The sequence below is a fragment of the Microcaecilia unicolor genome, chromosome 2 (assembly GCF_901765095.1).
Source record: "Microcaecilia unicolor chromosome 2, aMicUni1.1, whole genome shotgun sequence".
Lineage (NCBI taxonomy): Eukaryota > Metazoa > Chordata > Amphibia > Gymnophiona > Siphonopidae > Microcaecilia > Microcaecilia unicolor.
In genome coordinates this window covers 223,452,180-223,472,738 of record NC_044032.1, presented here as the reverse complement: position 1 = coordinate 223,472,738, position 20,559 = coordinate 223,452,180, and the positions used below count along the sequence as shown (strand labels likewise).

The 20,559-nt window shown below is 39.3% G+C and overlaps 1 protein-coding gene across 1 annotated transcript in view; it reads left to right on the top strand.

Moving 5' to 3' along the window:
- The first annotated feature begins 1,448 nt into the window (after nt 1-1,448).
- Nucleotides 1,449-20,559, top strand: part of RORB (RAR related orphan receptor B) — a 118,915-nt gene continuing 99,804 nt past the window's right edge. The window contains exons 1-2 of the mRNA XM_030191970.1: nt 1,449-1,576; nt 3,494-3,626. Coding sequence (XP_030047830.1) covers nt 1,449-1,576; nt 3,494-3,626 — 261 coding nt within the window. The remainder of the gene's footprint in view (nt 1,577-3,493; nt 3,627-20,559) is intronic.

Here is a 20,559-nt window from a genome sequence, read left to right as displayed (position 1 = left end):
TACATGAACTCCAGAGGGCATCATAAAGTCACATTGTGTGATCAACTGTTTACAAAACCTAAAAGAAAATATAAAATAAGCACGAAGCATGACTGCTAGGCTAACAATGTCCCCACTTCCAATCATGCAAGTCCAGCAGTGTACTGCAAATTGTAATCCAATGCAAGGGAAAAACTCCACTCACATTCCAGAATAGTAATAGTACCTATCAGAAGGGAGGATCAGTACAGCTGGGATGACACCTTTGCGCTAGTAGTTTGAGTTGTGCTGTAGTCTGCACTTCTGATCGCCCCTGCGCCAGCGCTGACTCCTTGGGAGCCAAGCAAAAGCATTATCGGGATGAACATTTAAAGGCTTCTCCTTCCAGAGCTTCGCTTCCTTTAATAGAGTGAGCACTTCAGATGGGGATGCAACCTTGACAAGCTTGTTGTTCAAATCAAAGGACAGGCTAAAGGAATAGTGGCACCAGTACTTCACCTTATTATCTGCTAGACTGATTGGAACACCCTTCTTCATCACAAAATTATAGCAGAAATATCTGCAAATAGTTCCAATCTTGTACCATCCATGATTATATGACCCACCTTGCAGGCAGCTTGCAGAATACGTTCTTTTGAGGGGAAAGCGGAGAAAGCATGCAATTATGTCACATGGCCAATCCACTGGTTTTGGCCCCAATGCTCAGTACACCCTCTCAAACTTAATAGAAGGCAGCTCAGATGACCTGGCCACCTCAAGCAGGAACTGGTGACATACTTGCTGCATTAGAGCCACCACATCGTGCACCTGGAGCGCTTGTAATATGCCATGTGCATGAGGATTATTTCTCCGTGCTCGATTTGCATCACCTTCTAGTTTTGCAAGAAGTTCCTCATACTCGGTATCCAGCAAATCTGCAAGTTTCTGTAGGTCCAGCACATCATGGTCATGCTCAGTCATTTGTTCCTCAGTCATTAAGCTGATGGCCCATGTCATCCACCTTTTTGTGCAAGTTATACATTCATGTGTTTTAGGCTTACTATTGTTGACTTAAGATCCATCAACTGTTCTTTCAAGTCCATTATGCTAATCGTGTCTTGTGCACACAGCAACAAATCAATGCCAAGCTCCTTGTCCTCCAAGGCACCCCTTGACGATGAAGCAGGAACCACAGCGTCGCCATCTTTGCAGCCCCACAATCAGAGGAACCTGCTGCTCGATATACAAACATTTTAGTTCAGGCTTCTGTTTTTTACTCATCATTGTGCTCTCACAATAAGCAGCATCGATTCCACTCCTCTAGAGTATAAATCAAGACCTTTGGAGCTGCTAATAATAGCTAATTGTTCAGGACTTAAGAGGAACTCATTGGCTAGGCTGCCATCAGCTGTATGACTGTATCACTTCCTTTCTCCTGCACGATTTATATTCCACCAGTGGTACTGCACTCACGTTAGCCCTCTCAAGCCATGTTATTGGCTCACTATCCATTTCCACATACAGTTAAAAGTTCTCTTATCAGCTTACAAGTGCATTCATTCTACAGCTTTCTACTCTTATTTCCCCCATACCCCTCCCTGGGAATTCCATTCATTGGGTAAGTCTCTCATCTGTACCCTTCTCCTCCATTGTCGACTCTAGAATCTGTTGCTTTTATCTTGCTCCACCGTATGCCTAAAATAGACTTCCTGAGTCAGTATGTCAAGCTTAATCTCTGGCCGTATTCAAATCTAGGCTAAAAGCTCACCTTTCCGAGGCTGCTTTTAACTCCTAACTCATTTACCTGTCCAGTACACATGTCTGTTCTAATCATTCCCACAATAAGTAATTCCCAAATCCCCAAGGATTCATGTTTAATGTACAGAGCTGTATACGTCTAGTAGCACTAGAGAAGTGATTAGTAGTACTAAGAGCAGGAGGAAATGATCTCATCCCTGGATATAGTCAAGGAGTTTGCTCAATATTGGGGTTCTCAAGGACCCACAGCACTCAGAGCTGGCTCCTATAGTTGTAGGACAGTGCCCATGGTAAGCATGTTCTCCCTGTACACTTGGCTGCTCTTCTCCTTGGAATGTTCCTGATTTGTAATCGGGAAGCATAGCAAGTAGCAGGCAGCCTGCTATCCCTGCTGTTGGATCTGCCTGGCACAAAACAGGGGAGGCAGAAGGTGGCTGACTTTTTAATGTGGTAATGTTTGGTATGGCTTTTACCAAGGGACTGTCCTGTATTCTAATGATGCATCAGGGCTTGAGAATCTCTCAATCCCACTTTCCTAAGCAAATGTTGAAATGAAAGAAGTAGTCCTGACATACAAAATGTAGCATGTTGGGCATTTCAAACAGGCTAATGGCACTGGCTAGAGAAGATTCATTGTCTGTTCTTTTTCCCAGTAGAGATCTTTCAGAAACAGCCCCAGTAATGTCTGTGTTCAGAAACAATAGTAAGCAAGCACTCCTTTGTCAGTCTAACCCCGTAGCAATAGATGGTAGATGCCACCAATTTAAGTTGAGGAGTCTCTGGGGTAGGAGCATCCAGGAATTGTTCTTGCTCCTTACTAATCAAGGAAACTCGAGGTAGGGTAGTTTAGTTTAGTTTAGTTTATTGAATTTTGATGTACCGCCCTTCATACATCACAGCGGTTTAAAAATTTAACCAAAAACATAACAATATAAGAAGGAAAATAGGAACTCCAACTTTAAAGCAAAGAGAAATAAGTTAAGTCAGAAATCAAAACAATAAATTAAATAGGATAGGGAGCCAAAGAGCTACCAGTGTGCCATCTCAGGGATCCATGGTAAAAGCCTTAATAAAAAGATGAGTCTAAAGAGCAACGTTGAAACGCTGATATAAGACTGCTCTGTGTGTAGTGCAAATGGTAAAGAATTCTATAGGAAAGGAGTCAACAAAAAAAAAAAAAGCAGAGTGCCTGATGGCCTGAAGCCTTGTGTGGGCTGAATCAGGAATAGACAACTGATTTCCAGTGGCTGAACGTAATGAACATATCGGTCTGTATGGAACAACTAAGGAAGAAAGAGATGCTATAATTTCCAAGAAAAGGACTTTATGGGTCAATGTTAAGATTTTATATTGCATTGGAAAGAAATGGAAAGCCAGTGATGTTGCTTAAATAGCGGAGTAATGTGGTCAAATCGACGTGTGCTGGGGGGGGGGGGGGGGAGCAATGGTGAGGTGAATTGGGGGGGGGGGTTGAAAGTGGATAAGAGGTGAGGTATCACAGAGTTTGAAAAGGGATGGTGAGGGGGGGTTCTATGCACTGGTCCAACCCTTTTAAACACAGGCTTGATTTGGCACCAGCATCATAGCTTTACTACAGCTAGGAATGTGCAATGTCCCCAGCTGAAGCTATACAAAAATACATTTATCAATGGATTTGCTAACCTATGATAAAAAAAATACTGCAAGATAAGTCCCTAAAGGACAAGTCTAATCACAGGCAGGCATCATCCTGATTATCTAAGTGGGATGGTTGATTTCTTAAGATCTGTTGCTAAAGCAAGGAGAACCACAGTGTGAGCTTACCTGACATTTTCTCTCTTTCAGCACAAATTGAAGTGATACCGTGCAAAATTTGTGGTGATAAGTCCTCGGGAATACATTACGGAGTCATCACATGTGAAGGCTGTAAGGTATGGAACTGGCAACACATTTGTACACAAATTATAGAATTTTATATATATATATATATATATATATATATATATACACACACCTAGCAATAAACTGGTGGGATTGAAGAAGTTGGAAATGACTTTCTTTTCAATTAACAAAACTTTTTTGTTGTGGAAAATGTTATCCTTTCTCAATAGAAAACTTTCCATGTGAACAGAATATACTTTTTCTTAAACCTCACAGTATATAGCCCTAATTTGGCCTTTTTTTGTGTGTGTGTGGTTTGCTGCAAAGAGTTTAAATGATTTGGATGACAATTCACTCAAGAGTTGTTTAGTAGGCAGGTGAAGGACTTTGCTTGGGGAGAGGAGAGTAGAATTAAGTTGACATTATGGTCACTGTGCAGTAGGGTAGTCTACATTGCAAAAGGCTAGACCAAACCAGGTGTCTCTTCTCCCTCCCAATTGTGATCAGAAATGGATCTGTGAGGTTAATGGTGCAAATTCAAATAAAAGCAGAAGTAAACATTTAATGCATTATTAATACGATTAATACATTTGACATTTTTAACACCTCTCCCCCCCCCTCCCAGTGTCCCTCAACTTGCCTGCTAGAGATCGCCAGGCGGTAGCAGCGATTCATGTTTATTGTGTGGCACTGGCCCTGCCACCAACCCTGGAGTCTGCTCTCTACCATGTCCTGCCACTGAGGAAACAGGAAGTTGCATCAGACAGAGTGGGATATGGTAAAGATGAGACTCCAGGACCAGTAGCAGACAGTGAATGTGAATCGCTACTCCCACCTGGTGATCTCTAGCAGAGGCAGGTTGCGGTAGACTGGGGGAAAATGGGTTGAGGGCCAGCTAGCAAAATAAAGGGAGAGAGGAAAATGCTGGACGCTAATGCTGATGCCAGGGTGTGGATAGAAAAAGAGAAGGTGGAATCAGTGAGACATGTGGGACTTGGGGGCAGAGGAGAAGGAGGGAGTGATGGTAGACAACAGGAGGCAGGAAGGGAGAGAGGGAGAAATGTTTGAATTGGGATGATGGAGATATGCTGGAAAATAGGAGGCAGAAAGGGAAGAGAGAGAACTTGGAATTGGGGAGGGAGTGATAGATATTGGACATTGGGAGGGAGCATATTATGATTAATTGCGATTAATCATGTGATTTAATTTTTTAATCCAACAATAGTTTTAAGTAAAATTTGTACTCGTTTTCCCACCTTTAATAAAAACCCCTTGTGTTTCAGTTTCAACACCAGTGAAAACTATACTGGCATGCAAACAAATTCAGGCAGTAACCAAAGGAGATAGCAAAGATCATCATCTGCAAACACTGCCAGTACCGACATTATCTATATCATGTTCATTAATACCACCAGCTGCTTCTCTGTAGTGTTCTTCTTCTTAACACGAAGAGCTGTCTTGTCAGACTCACCTGGGAAGGAATAGATTTATCTGAGCTTGGTTTATAGCTGACATAAGCTGCTGAGGACTTAAATACAAAGAAGGAAATATTTTTTATGATCCCCTCTTTAAAACTGTGAAAGAACACACAAACACACACAACAATCTGATAATGGGGTGCATTCAGTCCAGTTGGTAAGATAGTCATAGATCAACCTGACATCTTCTGAGCTGAAAAAAAGTATGACCTATCCAAATGCTCCTTACTACTTGTGTCCAGCCATTTTTTTTTATTTGCCACCAAATGGCAATGGCAAAAAGAACTGTTCTAAATTTCAGTTGTATACTGCATGAAGTGTGCTGCAGTTGTCTCCCAGGAGAGAGAAGGAGCTCACACCTGGAAAAACCCTACCTGTAACTGTGAAGCACTGCCACCATCTTTCAGCTGCTGTTGTTAAAACTTCTACAGAGAAGAGGCTCATAATTACAGCCCTACCCACTTCCTCTTCTGCTGCGGTAACTGCAGCAGCTTCCTCCTCCAATCCAGTATAAGATTTGAGGACATCTCATCGCCTGACATTTCATCGCTGAGACATTATGGGCTCATTTTTGAAACAGAAAAACATCCAAAAAGCAGCATTTGGGAGTTTTATTTGCCAAAACATCCAAATTGCTATTTTCAAAACCCATTTTTAAGACGTTTTTCTATGCATGTTATCGGCAGTATGTCCAATTCACAAGGGGGCATGTTGGGGGGGGGGGGGGTGGAATTAGGGCATTCCTAACACTTGGATTTTTTTTCTGCCGTAATAGAACAAAACAAAAATGTCCAGTGCTACAATTTAGACATTTTATTCTAGACTTGTTTTTATCATGACTAAGTCAAAAAAAGGTGCCCTAAATGTCCAGATGACCTCTGGAGGGATTAAGGCACGACCTCCACTTTACTCCCTCCAGTGGTCACTCCAAGCCCAAAAGATGTGAAAGAAACAGTACATTCCAGTCTCTATGACAGCTTGAAATGCTTTGGCCAGTCCTATTAGAACAAGCAGGTCCCTGGAGTAGCTTAGTGGTCGGTGCTATGCACTGTAGAGAAGGGGACCCAGGCCCATATCCCACTCTAATTAGTACAAGTGGTGGAACGTCTGAGTCCTCCAAAACTCACCAAAAACCTACTGTACCTATATATAGGTGATACCTGCAGGCACTATTGGAGCGGTGTGTAGTTGGTTACAGTAGGTTTTTGGTGGTAACGGTGAGATATGTACCTAGGACCTTTTATATCAAGTCTACTGCAGTGCCCCTAGAGTGCTCCACTGCTCTGCTGGGATGCCATTGTGGCCATTCTACTAAGAATACTGGCTCCTCCTACAATCCCAAAGGCTTGATTTTGTGCATTTTTCATGTTGATTTTTTTTCCCGAAATTGGTACAAAAAGATAGATGCACTGAGCACAATGTCATCTAGCAAATGTCCATTTTCAAAAAAAAAAACAAAGAGGCATTTTTCACGTTCGAAAATGGCCATGTTTGCCACTGGAATTTTGGCCAAATTCCGCAAAATGTCCAAATTTGGATTTAGACATCATATTGAAAATGCTGTTCTGTGTTTAGCAAGGCTCATATTTATGCACAAAAGCGCAGGTGCCAATGTGTGCTGGCACTTCATTTCCTTTGGACATGCGCGCAAAGGAGTTGGAATCACTGGCACACTCCCCCCCCCCCCCCCCCCCCCCAATTTGCTGCAAGTTTTCCATGCATATAATCTGAATGTGTTTAGCTTTTGAATATGTGATGAAGTGTCGTGTGATGAAACCTCAATGGTGGAGAGGTTTCTCATGATAAAGTGGCAGATTAAAGTGATGAAAATGATGTTCTGTGCCTAAATATGAGCCTTGCAAAAATGTTATATGTAAGAAGACTTAGTAATGCTCATATTTAGGTGCAAAAAGAACAGGTGTGGATGTGTGCTGGCACATCCCCATTTGCCACAAGTTTTCCACACATATAATTTGAATATGGTTAGCTTGAATACGTGATGAAGTGTTGTGTGATGAAATGTCCATGGTAATGGAGTGATGCAGTGATGAACTGTCAGGTGATGATCTGTCTCGGAACTCCAGAGAGTTCATTGTGGCACACAGTTTGAGAAACGCCGGCTTAGAGGGAACAATGCCCAGCATCAATTTCTGAGGCACTCCACTACTAACCTTCCTTTCCACCAAGCAGGTTCTATTTACTATCATCCTCTTGTCATCTGTCCATCAACCAGTTTCCAATCCAGTTCTCCACTTTGGGCCTAACTTCATCCTGTGCAGCTTACTCATGAGCCTCCTGTGAGTAACTGTATTAAAGGCTTTGCTGAAATCCAAGTAGACCACATCTAGTGCATGTCCATTATCCAGATCTCTGGTCACCCAGTCAAAGAAATAAATCAGATTTATTTGGCAGGATTTTTCTTTGGTAAAACCATGTGTCCTTGGATCCTGCAACCTGTTGAATTCCAGAGAGCTCACTATCCTTTCCTTCAGCGGCATCTCCATTATTTTTCCAACTACTGAAGTGAGGCTTCCCGGTCTGTAGTTTTCCACTTCTTCCCTGTCTCCACTTTTGTGAAGTCAGACCACATCCACTCATCTCCAATCCCGATGAACATCTCCCATTTCCAAAGATTTATTAAATAAATCCTTAAGAGGTCCCACCAGGATTCCTCTAAGCTCTCTCAGTATTCTTGGATGTATCGGATCCGGCTCCATGACTTTGTGTACCTTCTGTTTTTTAAGGTATTCATAAACACTTTCTTCCGTGAATGGTGCAATATCTGCTTCATTCCCAACTGCAGTCCTTCTCTAGGATTTTCCTTCATGAACACAGAACAGAAATATTTGTTTACAGAAAATCTACCTGTCCATGAACTCTTCATGCTCACAAAGAGATTAATGCCGCTCAAAGGTTCTTTACCAGCTCTTGTCCCTTATCTTTTAATGGGAAATGGGACTTGATTTACCGCCTTTCTGTGGTATTTTGCAACTATATTCAAAGTGGTTTACATATATACAGGTACTTATTTTGTACCTGGGGCAATGCTGGGTTAAGTGACTTGCCCACAGTCACAAGGAGCTGCAGTGGGAATCTTACAGTCAAAGCCCAAGAGTATAGCTGAAGAAATTTTTTCCTCGCCACTTGAGTCATAGGCGAAGAATCAGGGAATACATTTTGAGAATGAAAATTAAACTGCCTGCTCTCTAAAGAGAAGTTTCAAAATTAAGACTCATTTAAAGATGACAACCACTGTACTGTAGGTGCTAGTTTCTATATGTCTCCAAAATTTCAGTCAGCTTCCTTCTCTCAGCCTCAGACAAGATTCCCATAGAAGTTTTGTCCCTAGTGAAAACATGAGCCCACTGTAATAAGTGAAAAATCAAATAAACAGTGTATCAATGCTAAAACTTGTTCAAGAATCCATGATACCCTTTTTCAGAAATCCTTCATTAGGAGCAGATATCACATCTCATGAAGTTCACAAATCAGGGGAGAGCAGGAGTGATGTTGCTTCCTAAAGCTGGAAAAGATCCAACACAATGTGAATCCTACCAGCCAGTCTTGCAAAATGATATGTTCAAAGCCCCGACCCATGGCAGCCACCTTGATAATATGGCTAGAAGTTTCCCAAAAGTCTACTTGGACCCTCATTCTAAGTGGAAATGGGTGCTGGTTGACATGCCTGGTGAGACCAGGCTCACTGAGTGGATACTTTCCTTCATCTGCTGACTCATGCAGGCTCTTCCCAGCTCAACAGCTTGGGGATTAGATAGTACGGGAACTCTCCATAGATAGAAGTCACTGATCTAGAAGATACAGTGCTGCTCTCCGATGCAGATCTGAGTGATTCACAGCTATTGCCATCTGGTTGGTGCCATCTGTGACTCCACAGCGTAACAGGTTCACCACAAGTTGGAAAGTCTTTCACAGGAGTGTTTGGGAGTATACTCTCCAGCGACAAACTGGTCAAAAACTTGGGAACAAAAGCGATAAATTCATACAACTACTCTGTCGAATTTCTCCCTATGTTACACCTATAAATATATTTGAGTCCTTATTCCTTTGTCAGCTCAATCTTTCCAATAGATTGAGATTTGTTAATTTTAATTCTTGGGTTACACCAAAAATACATATATATATAGAATTATCATATATAGAATATATATATATATATATATATAGAGAGAGAGAGAGAGAGAGAGAGAGAGAGAGAATTATCAAATTCTGACTAACAGTTATAGGTATCAGCTAGAATCATGTTGGCTTTCTGAGATGGAATAAGTGCTGTGGTAAGAAGTAAATGAGTTGGAGTTGGGAAGCAAACTTTTCGAGAGTTAACCAAACTGGCATATAATCATCCTATAGAGAAAACCAGTTACATCATTGTTGCAATATGAATGCTCTGTAGTTTATTAAAAAAAAAAGTTGAGAAAAAGTATTCCTGCTCTTCTATGGGTGTTTTAAAGCTTTTTCAATACAGTTCTAAGATATTTGATTTCCAGAGAAAATAGGTTAAAATTATATTTAGTTGTTTATAAAAAGTAGGAGAGAATAGTACTGGAATTATACTTAAAATAAAGTTGATTTTGGGAGCAACTATCACTTTGATGGTCTCTAATCTTCCCTAGCATGATAGATGGGGAGAGTGCCAAGTATGTAGAAGATTTACACATATTTTAAGATGTAATTGCTATTGTCCTGGATAGAATCTATCAGGTCAGTATATAAATCTGTTCCTAAGTATCTAATTTTGGAGGAAGACCAGATGAAATTGAAAGCTAGGTCAGGATGATCATCGTTGTTCAGTGGAAGAATTTCAGTTTTTTTGTTGGTTAATTTTGTAGCCAGAATACTTAGAGAAAATTATGATGAATTGAAATAAGGAGAGTATAAAAACAAACAACTTAGATAGATATAACATAATATCGTCCATATATGCAGTGATTTTAATGCTAGATTCTTATAATCAATGCCTGATATTTGGGGATTGGATCTAATGGCTATAAGAAGGGGTTTGAAGGCCAGATTTAATAGAAAGAGGGAGAGTGGGCAACACTAATGGGTACCTCTTTTTAACAATAAGGGCTCAGAAAGCATAGTATTAGAATGCAAGCACTGGGATTAGTGTATAAGACTTTAGCTTTGCGTATAAAAGAAGGATGTGCTCCAAACCATTCTAAGATATGAAATAAATAAACCCATTCCACCCTTATCAAAGGCTTATTCCATATCAAGCAATAAGGCAATGGTAGGGTATTGTAAGGACTTACCCATTTCAGAGAGTTGAAAAAATAATCATGAATTATCTGTAATGAGGTGACCAGACATAAAGCCAACTTGATCAGGGTGGACAACATTGGAAATAATTTTAGCATAAATTGTATAATCTGTGTTTAATAATAAAATGGGTCTGTAATTTTGCACAAAGCTGAAGACGAGACTTTGTGGCCTACATGACTTGCTTGCTGACACCAAAAAGACACCGCTGAGATTCGTGCTGATCTGGCTTCTTTCTGGGAAGATTTTTTGTACCAAAAGCAACGAGTCAAAGTCCTAGATAAAATAAAAGCTGTCTGAAAATATAAAGGCTTTGCAGCACCAGACTAAGAAAATCACATTACTTGAATCGGAACTCATTGAGACCAAAAATCATGCAGAAAGCCAAAAGTATAGCACTTGTGAAATGTGAGGGAAATACTCTCCTTTTATCTCGGACTTAAGCAAACAACCTGCCAAACTCCGAGAACAACTATTGACTTTTCGGCCTCAGTTAAAAGCCTTAGGGGCTAAATTTGGTATGCATTACCCTACCATATTTAGTCACCATAAACAACTGTACGACAGACTTTAAACAATTCTACTGACTTTGCTAATTATCTGGAAGAACTGCATTCTACTAATAGAGACAAAGTTTAAATACACCATTTCTATGTCGCTCATCAAAAAGTTAGTAGCATGGCAATGCATGCTCTTTGTGAACAGTTTAGCATGCCCATTTGACTATATTTCATGAGTGTTTTCTTTGGTCATTCATATTTTGTGATTCTTGCTATTCATTTGCATATAGACATTTTATACCTTGTTGTAAGTACAGTGCACTCCATTTAAGTGCACATCGGATAAGCGCATGCTCTGTTTAACTGCATGCCGTACTTCGGTCCCATTTTTGGCACCATCAGTTTCTATGGGGACAAACTTCAGTTTAGCGCACCAATGATAAGTGCAAGATTTGCTTATAAGCATGGTTCAAGACTGCTCCTCCGCAGGAAAGACCCCGCATAAGCGCGCGCATGGAATATGGAAGCCGATTGGCACGTGACAACCAACAAGATTTCAAATTTACTGCCTCTTTAACTGCCAAAGGCAGAATAAGTGAAAGAATGTTGTTAGAGTGTACACCAGGGTCGTCGTCTTGGCGGAACTGTAAGACTTTAACACTGGCTGAACGAATAGAAGTTCTTAAAAAATTAGAAAACAACAAAGTCAAGCATCTATTGCTAAAGAATATGGTGTCAATCCCAGTCAAATTTCATGTGTCTTGAAGCAGAAAGACCAGCTTCTGGAAGTCTGGCAAAACAGTACAAATCCACAACAGAAACGAAAACGGGCGGGAAAAGCTGAGGAGGTAGAAGATGCTCTTCTTCGGTGGTTTTTTCGAGTCAGGAGCAGACAGTTTCCTGTAAGTGGTCCACTGCTTATGGAGAAAGCTAGCTGAAAGTCTTGGACTAACTGAATTCAAAGCCACTGTTGGATGGTTGGAAAGATGGAAGGAGAGGAACAGCATAAAATTCAAGAAACAGCATGGTGAGAAACAAGACGCTGATGACTTTGGTGCTGAAAATACTGGAGGTAAAACGTCGAAGGACCGACTGATGATCCTCCTTTGCTGCAATATGGATGGGAGTGAGAAGTTGGAACCCCTCGTCATTGGAAAGAGCAAACAGCCCCGTTGCTTCAAGAAAGTTAAGCGACTTCCTGTGTCATACAAGACTAACGCAAATTCATGGATGACTGGGGAAATTTGGAAGCAGTGGCTAAAGAAGTTAGACACTAGAATGCGGGCACAAAAGCTTCAGATTTTGTTGCTTTGTGATAATTGTGCTGCACACAGTAATGATGTCAGGCTGTCTAGCGTCAAGGTGTTATTCCTGCCACCAAATACTGCCTCTCTGATCCAACCTATGGATCAGAGCATAATAGCCAATTTCAAACAACATTATCGGGCTCTTGTGCTACGTTGTCTAATGAGCGTTATGGATGACCAGACTGGCAAGGATAAATGTGCTGTTGAACTGGCTCATAATGTATCACTGTTGGATTCCCTACATATGCAGAAAGAAGCCTGGAATCATGTTACACAGGCAACCATTGTGAACTGCTACAAGCAGGCAAGCTTTGCTAAGGATGTAGAGAGGAACGAAACAGATGAAGCTGTTGCAAATGCATCAGATGAAGAGGTTATTGACATCACAGCCGGTGTTACTGAAGAGGAGTTCCATCGCTACGTAGCTGTTGATTATGATCTACAAACAGCTGAAGACAGCACTGATGTGGAGATATGTGCCTACACACAGGCAACAACGGCTGATGATGGAACAGATGATGAAATGAGCAGCAAGGCACATGCTGACGAAATTCAACAACCTCCTCCTGTCAGTTTTGCAAGAGTGCTGGAGAGTCTCAACACCATGCGTGCCTATCTGGAGGCCACTGGATGTCAGTGCTATGACAGTTTTTAACCGTCTGGCAGATGTAGTCTATGGAACTCACAGACCCAAGATTGTACAGAAGACTATAACTGATTACTTCAAGTAAGCCTAATGTCAGTTAACGGAGACTGTATACTGTACGTATAATAATAAACAGTACTGTACATATGTTTATCAGATGTCAAGCTTCTTTGGGTCACAACGGTTAAGTGCACGCTCCAGTTAACTGCATGCATTTCTTTGGTCCCAGACCCTTGCACTTAAGCGGATTGCACTGTATATTCACTTTTATTGCTTAAGATTATTTCTTGCTTGCTATATTTCTAATACTTGTGTTATACTGTGGTCAATAATGATATATATCTATGCCTTTTGCCACAGCATGAATGTTTTCATCGTCATTAGCAGTCTTGTTTTACCCATAAATAGATGTGTTTAGGTACTGCGTTTGTATTTGCTTGTTTTGTTTTCTTACAGATTATGTCTAATAATTATATTCATGCTGTCACATTGCTCTGTTTTCTGCCAACCTTCACAAGCTGTTTACTTTCACTGTGGAGTGCTTATGATTATATATATATTGAATTAACAGCACCAATATAAATGGCACTAACATGTTTATCTATTAATGTAAAAGGGTTACAAAATCCAGTGAAGTGTAAGAAGATCTTATCGTATTCCACTAAATTCAAACCTGACTTCCTATTTTTACAGGAAACACATCTTTCAAGCAGTGAGTCAGCTGAATTACATATAACTTGGTCTTATCCAGCTTTGTTTTTACAAGTTGACAGAAAGAAAAATGGTGTAACTTTATTGATTAAAAATAGACCTGATATTAAAATAATTTCTCATGTTAATGATAAACAAGGTCACTGGATTAAAACAAAATTACACATAAATAGTGTCATTCTTGTTGCCTCTAGTATATAAGGTCCCAATATTAATGACCCTAGTTTCTATGAAGGACCTTGGTGCCTCATTAATATCTGAAGGTGACTATCCATTAATTATTGGGGGTGACTTTAACCTTTTAATAAATCCAGAGTTGGATAGAAAGTCTGATGTCCCCTATAAGAAATCAAGAGCATGGCACACACTGCAGGATATAATGGTGCAACTGAAATTGATTGATGTGTGGAGATTACTACATCAAACAGAATGAGATTATGCTTTCTTTTCCACTCCTCACTCATCTTATTCATGTATTGATTTCTTTTTAATGAGTCACTCTTTGGTTAAATTTTTGGAGTCAGCAGAAATTCATGGAATAAATATTTCTGACCATGCGGCGATTATGCTTAAACTTAATGAATTAAGCAAATCACAACATAGGAATGTTTGGAGATATAATTCAGAAGAAAAAAACCTTTGCAAAATGCAAACCAAAACAGCACAACAGCAAAGGCGACAAAGAAGAGTCCCAAGATCAGTCGTGGTGAGGAACAATACTTTATTATGTTGAAAGAAAGACTCTACATGAATTTGTGTTTTGGTCAAAGGCCTTCATCAGGAGTCTGATCTCACAACTTCATCACATAATTAAGTGATGCTATTGAAACATACACATACACCTGCATGAAGATATGGCCAGCAATTGAAGGATTGCGTTTTTTATGAGAAGCTTGAGCGCTTCTACCACAGGAATTTGTTTCTTTTATTTTGGCCATATTCAGTAGCTGGTCATATCATTTGGCTTTGAAATGGTTGCTACATGACACAACAAAGGATCTGCCTCTTTGGTTACGATTTGAAATGGAATGTTAGAAACCAGTTTCTATTCGCTATATACCATTTATGCAGGATTTTAAGCTAAAAGGTGGTGATTCTATTGCAAAATCTACAAAAATAAAAAGCTGTTCTGGAGCTAGATAATGTTCCGATCAAATAGTTTGATTCAAGTTTTGTTCCTCTATGGAATAATCCAGCACTCAAAATTCAAAGCCAGTCTGTTAACTTGTCAAATGGCAAGAACTGGGAACTTGGCATACTGGCCAATTATTCGATGATGATCAAGTATGGATACCTGATGCAAAATGAAGCTCATTATATCAATTACCCCCTAATCAATATTTTTAATGGTTACAGTTAACTCGTTGCATTTAGTCATGGATGAATATAAAGGAGGTCAAGTCATTGGAGTCTACTCCTACATATCTTTCCCTTTGCAAGTCCTTTGCTTATAAAAGAAAAGAAGCATCTAACTGGTACAAATTTTTGCAAAGTATTTACCTGCTTCAGTGCTGTACAAAGTGTATGCCAACAGGATACTGGTGTTGTATTAAATGAAAAATGCTGACAAGATGTGGCGCTACCTATTCAAATCCTTAAAATTGGTGTCAGTATCTCAAACTACTTCCTTTCTCATTCATGGAGTATTCCAGACCCCTTTGAAGCTATGTAAACTGGTCATGCAGTATAGCGATTGGCACACTAGATAATATAATATTCAGTTGCTCCAACCTTCAGTTGTTCTGGGCTAAAATATGGGCCAGACGTTTACTACATATTAGTGACAATATCTGATTAGCCATTTGTTATGGGGCATCTGCACTGTCAACTAAACTAGATTAGATTACTGAGAAGTCGCTTACTTATTGCTATCAAATTAATACTGTCCAGTTGGAAGAACTCTTCTCAATTGGATTTTCAGCATTTGGTGGAATACAGTTTGCCAGTATGCAAAATATGAAAAAGTCATGGCTCAATCTTCAAGTTATTTGAAGTCCTTCAACAAAACATGGGCTCCTTTAATCAAATATTATGTGACATAAGAACATAATAAAAGCAATACTGAGTCATACCAATCGTCCATTTAGCCCAGTATCCTGCTTCCAACGGTGGCAATCCAGATCACAAGTACCTGGGAGAAACCCAATTAGTAACAACATTTTATGCTACCAATCCTGGAGCAAGCAGTGGCTTTCCCCATATCCACCTCAATAACTGACAATGGACTTTTTTCCAGGAACTTGTCTAAACATTTTTTAAAGCCAGATACCCTAACTACTGTTACCACTTCCTCCAGTATTGAGTTCCAGAGCTTAACTATTCTTTGACTGATAAAATATTTCATCCTATTTGTTTTAAAAGTATTTCCATGTAATTTCATTGAGTGTCCCCTGGTCTTTGTACTTTTTGAAAGAATGAAAAGTCGATTCACTTTTACCTGTTCTACACCACTCAGGATTTTATAGACCTCAGTCATATCCCCCCTCAGCCATCTCTTTTCCAAGCTGAAGAGCCCTAACCTCTTTAGCCTTTCCTCATATGAGAGCAGTTCCATCCCCTTAATCGTTTTGGTTGCTCTTCTTTGAACCTTTTCTAATTCTGCTATATCATTTTTGAGATATGGCAACCAGACCTGAATGCAATACTCAAGATGAGGTCGCACCATGGAGTGATACAGAGGCGTTATATTAGTCTTGGTCATATTTTACATCCCTTGTCTAATAATTTCCAGCATCATTACATAACACTTCTTTATCATCATAACATTTATTGTGATGTTCAGTCTCATTACTATGTTACCATATCATATTTCTATAGAGTATTGTGGCTATCAGTTGTCTAATTAGTTTTGTTTAGACATGACTGTTAAGTACTACCTTTACTACTACTACTACTTAACATTTCTAAAGCGTTACTAGGGTTACGCAGCGCTGTACAATTTAACATGGAAGGACAGTCCCTGCTCAAGGAGCTTACAATCTAAGAGACAAATGTACAGTCAATCTGATAGGTCAGGCAGATTGGGGCAGTCTATATGTTCGAAAGGTTAGGTTCCGAAAGCAGCATTGAAGTACTACCTTTAATTTGTAATGTTTCATTTTCTTTTCTCTATATTTGCTTGATGTTACATTTTGAAAATTAATAAAAAATATTGAACTAAAAATCAAAAATTCAAATGGTGTACCAACCAGCCCTTGGTGTTTTCCTGGATTGGAGACTAATTAAAGTGCCAAAGATGTCATTTTAATTGTTTTGTACATAAAAAATAAGATTATCTGAGTCTCACCATTGTGGTTTAGAGAGGGGAGTCAGAAATTGTTTTATTTCTGGTGTCCCCTATAGTTCTGAAGAGTATAATTGTGAGTAAAAGTGGTGGAAAGCTTATGGGATGGCTGATAAAGAGGGAGTTAAGGGCCCTTTTACAAAGGCGTGGTGTGCCAAAATGAGTCTACTGCCAGACTAGCATGCCCCACATAGCAGTTATTTCAGATTTGACATGCACCCATACCACCAGGACAAATTATTTTTTTATTTCCTACCACAAGCGGCATTTCCGGCGTTAATCAGCAGTTGGTGCATGCCGACCGGTCACCATGCATGTAGCGCATGAGCCCTTGCCACTAGATCGATGGGTGGCGTTAAGGGCTCAGGCCGTAAATAGGCAGGCACTGGTTTCAATTTTACCACAGGCTTTTTTCCCCCAGGCGTAGTAAAACTGGCCCAGTGCACACCAAAAACACACGCCCACACTACCGCAGGCCACTTTTTGCCGTGGCTTATTAAAAGAACCCCTAAATTACCATTTATTTAATACAAGAAAATTGTTGCATTGTGCCTCTGATTTAAAATAATAATAATAATGATGACAAACAGCATAAAGAACAATAAATAACCAACAATAAACAGCCAAACAGAAGCTTTGATAATCTGATCTGGTGAAAGTCCCTTTTAATAGAAGATAGAAATCATGAGACATTATATGGCAGTAAAATACTGAATTAAACAATAGAATGTGTCATTATGAAACTAATATCATTGTACTATATAAATATAACAAGAATAGAGAGTTTATGTTAAAAACCTTAGAATAGTCTTATTAAGTAGACCTAACTAAAAGTGTGGGGATTCTTCTCAACTAGTTTCCATACAATCCCAAACACATATATCTTATATCCAGTATTATACCATTCAGAGTAGTGATACCATGTAAATATTAATCAGACATTGTATTTTTTATATATTTTTTATATATATACTTTGGTATGTATACTTTCGGGGATCTTCAGATATCAAGCTCATTTCCACCATACGGGGAATCTTCCCCAATTCTTAATGGTGTTTTTCCTATCTTCATGGATCAACCCGATCTTATGATTTTTATATTTTTATTCTTATAGTTATTATCTTATCTAATATTTAACATTACTTAGCTTCAATTAATTAGCAGTAGAGCAGCAAAGTTTCTTTCAAATCAAACCTCCGCCGACTTGGCCAGGTTTCGTGTATACTTCGTCAGGGAAGAGGTTTGCTACAATAAAAACAATAACATTAAAAATTTTTTCCAATCTTATTCGTATCACCACATTCTTATTTAACTCATTCTTATTTACCATAAACTATTTACCATTATGTGTTCACTTCCGTGTCCCAAAGAAAATGGCTGCGGCGTTCTCTAACGCTACTACATATCTGAAGATCCCCGAAAGTATACATACCAAAGTATATATATAAAAAATATATAAAAAATACAATGTCTGATTAATATTTACATGATATCACTACTCTGAATGGTATAATACTGGATATAAGAAAAACCTTAGAATGGCACAAGACAGAGATAATACCGATGGTGAAAAGAAGAAATCATCCAGTCATTCCTTGAGTTTGAAACTGATCCAAAAATTTCTATCGCTGTTTGGGTGAGTCAAATGAATGCATGGTATTATTGAGGCTGATAAATAACTTTTGCTAAGATGACGCTATAAAGATTATGGGGTGAAACGTGCATGTCGGGCAGAAACCCCTGGGTCCGACAAGACTAAAAGATCTAATATATGATAAGTCTAAAAGTAATTTAAATTATTTTGAATGGAATAAGAGAAAAATATATGTAGAATGAACCAGTGAAGATTTTGATGTTTGCTGTATCGCTAAACTCGAAAATTGTTTGGCGATTAACATCACTGAGGTTCTTGAAAAAATCTTAATTGTGAATTGAAAAATATTCTTTACTTATAAAAGAATCTTCCACAGTTATAATTTCCATTTAAGTACTATCTGAATTCTGACTGGATATCAGGAATTTATATATGTGCTATTTTTGAGGTTCCAGCTTGAAGAATTATAGATTGCCTGAATACTGAATGTGGTATTATTGAGGGTCACTGTCATGTGGACAGGATATTGCAGGCCAAATCTGGCACCCAGATATTTCAAATGTGCCCTCATCTCTAGGAAAGATTTCATTTTTCAAGCAGTGAATTTAGCCAGATCCAGGATTGTTGACATTTTTTTACCCTCAAGATTAGAAGAGCATATGTTATAGTAATGATCTGGAGGGCCTGTGGAAAACAGAGGAGTTTGGTTACGATAGGCCATGACTATAAGAGGTCTGGTTTGGGGTGTTATGGTGGCACTTAACACCTTCTGAGTTCATGTTCAGCATTTATGGTACCCATTTAGCTAGAAAGGTGATCATGCCTAGGCTGTCGACTCCTTCTTTAAGACCTAGCTTTCATATATTGTTGTACCGATTACGATTTGAAAGATCTTCAATTTCTTGCTCAGGTTTTCTAAGTTTGTTCTTTATGTGCTAGATTCAGCGTGGTTTGATCTGTACAAGTTTCCAGGTTTTCAACACATACTTGAAATGCAGATAATGACAGAGGAGAGACCTTCATGGTGCCATTTGGGAGGAGGTCAGGGGGTCAAGTGTAGTGTGCTTAGATCTGGTAGGCATGAGATCTGGAGAATCAGGCTTGGCTAGTTTGGAAGAGGACATAATTAAGGAGGTACAGAAGAAAAAAATATTTCAAAAGGCTAATTGACCAGTGGGGACAATATTCTAGTGAGCCAGGAAAAGAGACAAGAGCTCAAGCGTCCATTTTGGTCAGCAGCTCACCAGCTTACTTTCTACTACTTACTACTACTACTTATTATTTCTAAAGTGCTACTAGACGTACACAGTGCTGTACACTTGAACGTGAAGAGACAGTCCCTGCTCGACAGAGCTTACAATCTAATTAGGACAGACAAACAGGACAAACAAGAGATAAGGGAATATTAAAGTGAGGATGATAAAATAAGGGTTCTGAACAAGTGAATAAGGGTTAGGAGTTAAAAGCAGCATCAAAAAGGTGGGCTTTTAGCTTAGATATGAAGACGGCCAGAGATGGAGCTTGACGTACCGGCTCAGGAAGTCTATTCCAGGCATATGGTGCAGCAAGATAAAAGGAACGGTGTCTGGAGTTAGCAGTGGAGAAGGGTGCAGATAGGAGAGATTTACCCTGATGGTGTTATGAGCTGTAATTTGTATTGGTGGTGATTATTATTATTATCACTGATTTTGTCTCCACTACCGTCACCGTGAAGGCATCCTAGGTGTTTCCCAAAGTTACTCTACCTGCTCCTTCCCTTTAGCAGCCATGGGACAATTCTATGAAGTGGGCACTAATATTTGTGCATCAAATATGTGCATACATGGTTAGAAAAATAGCATATACATGGGTATATTTGGTTATTTCTACTCTTTTATGGTTTTACTTTAGAAAAATAACAGATACATGGGTATGCGTACACATTAAAGTGTAAATGTCAAAATTTTACCTAAGTGCTATCCTGTAAATATGCACATCTTTTATATAGTGATTATTTCTAGGTAGATGCACACATGGGTGGAGTCCGGCTGAGACTCACCTTGTGCATGCAACTTATAAAATGCTATAAATTATGCCTGTGTCTCCAACATTTAGGCAAGAGTACTTACAGCAGCTCTATAGCCGGTGTAAGTGCTCACACCTAAATTGTAGGAGGTATTTCACTTAGCACATAAGCACCGCCAT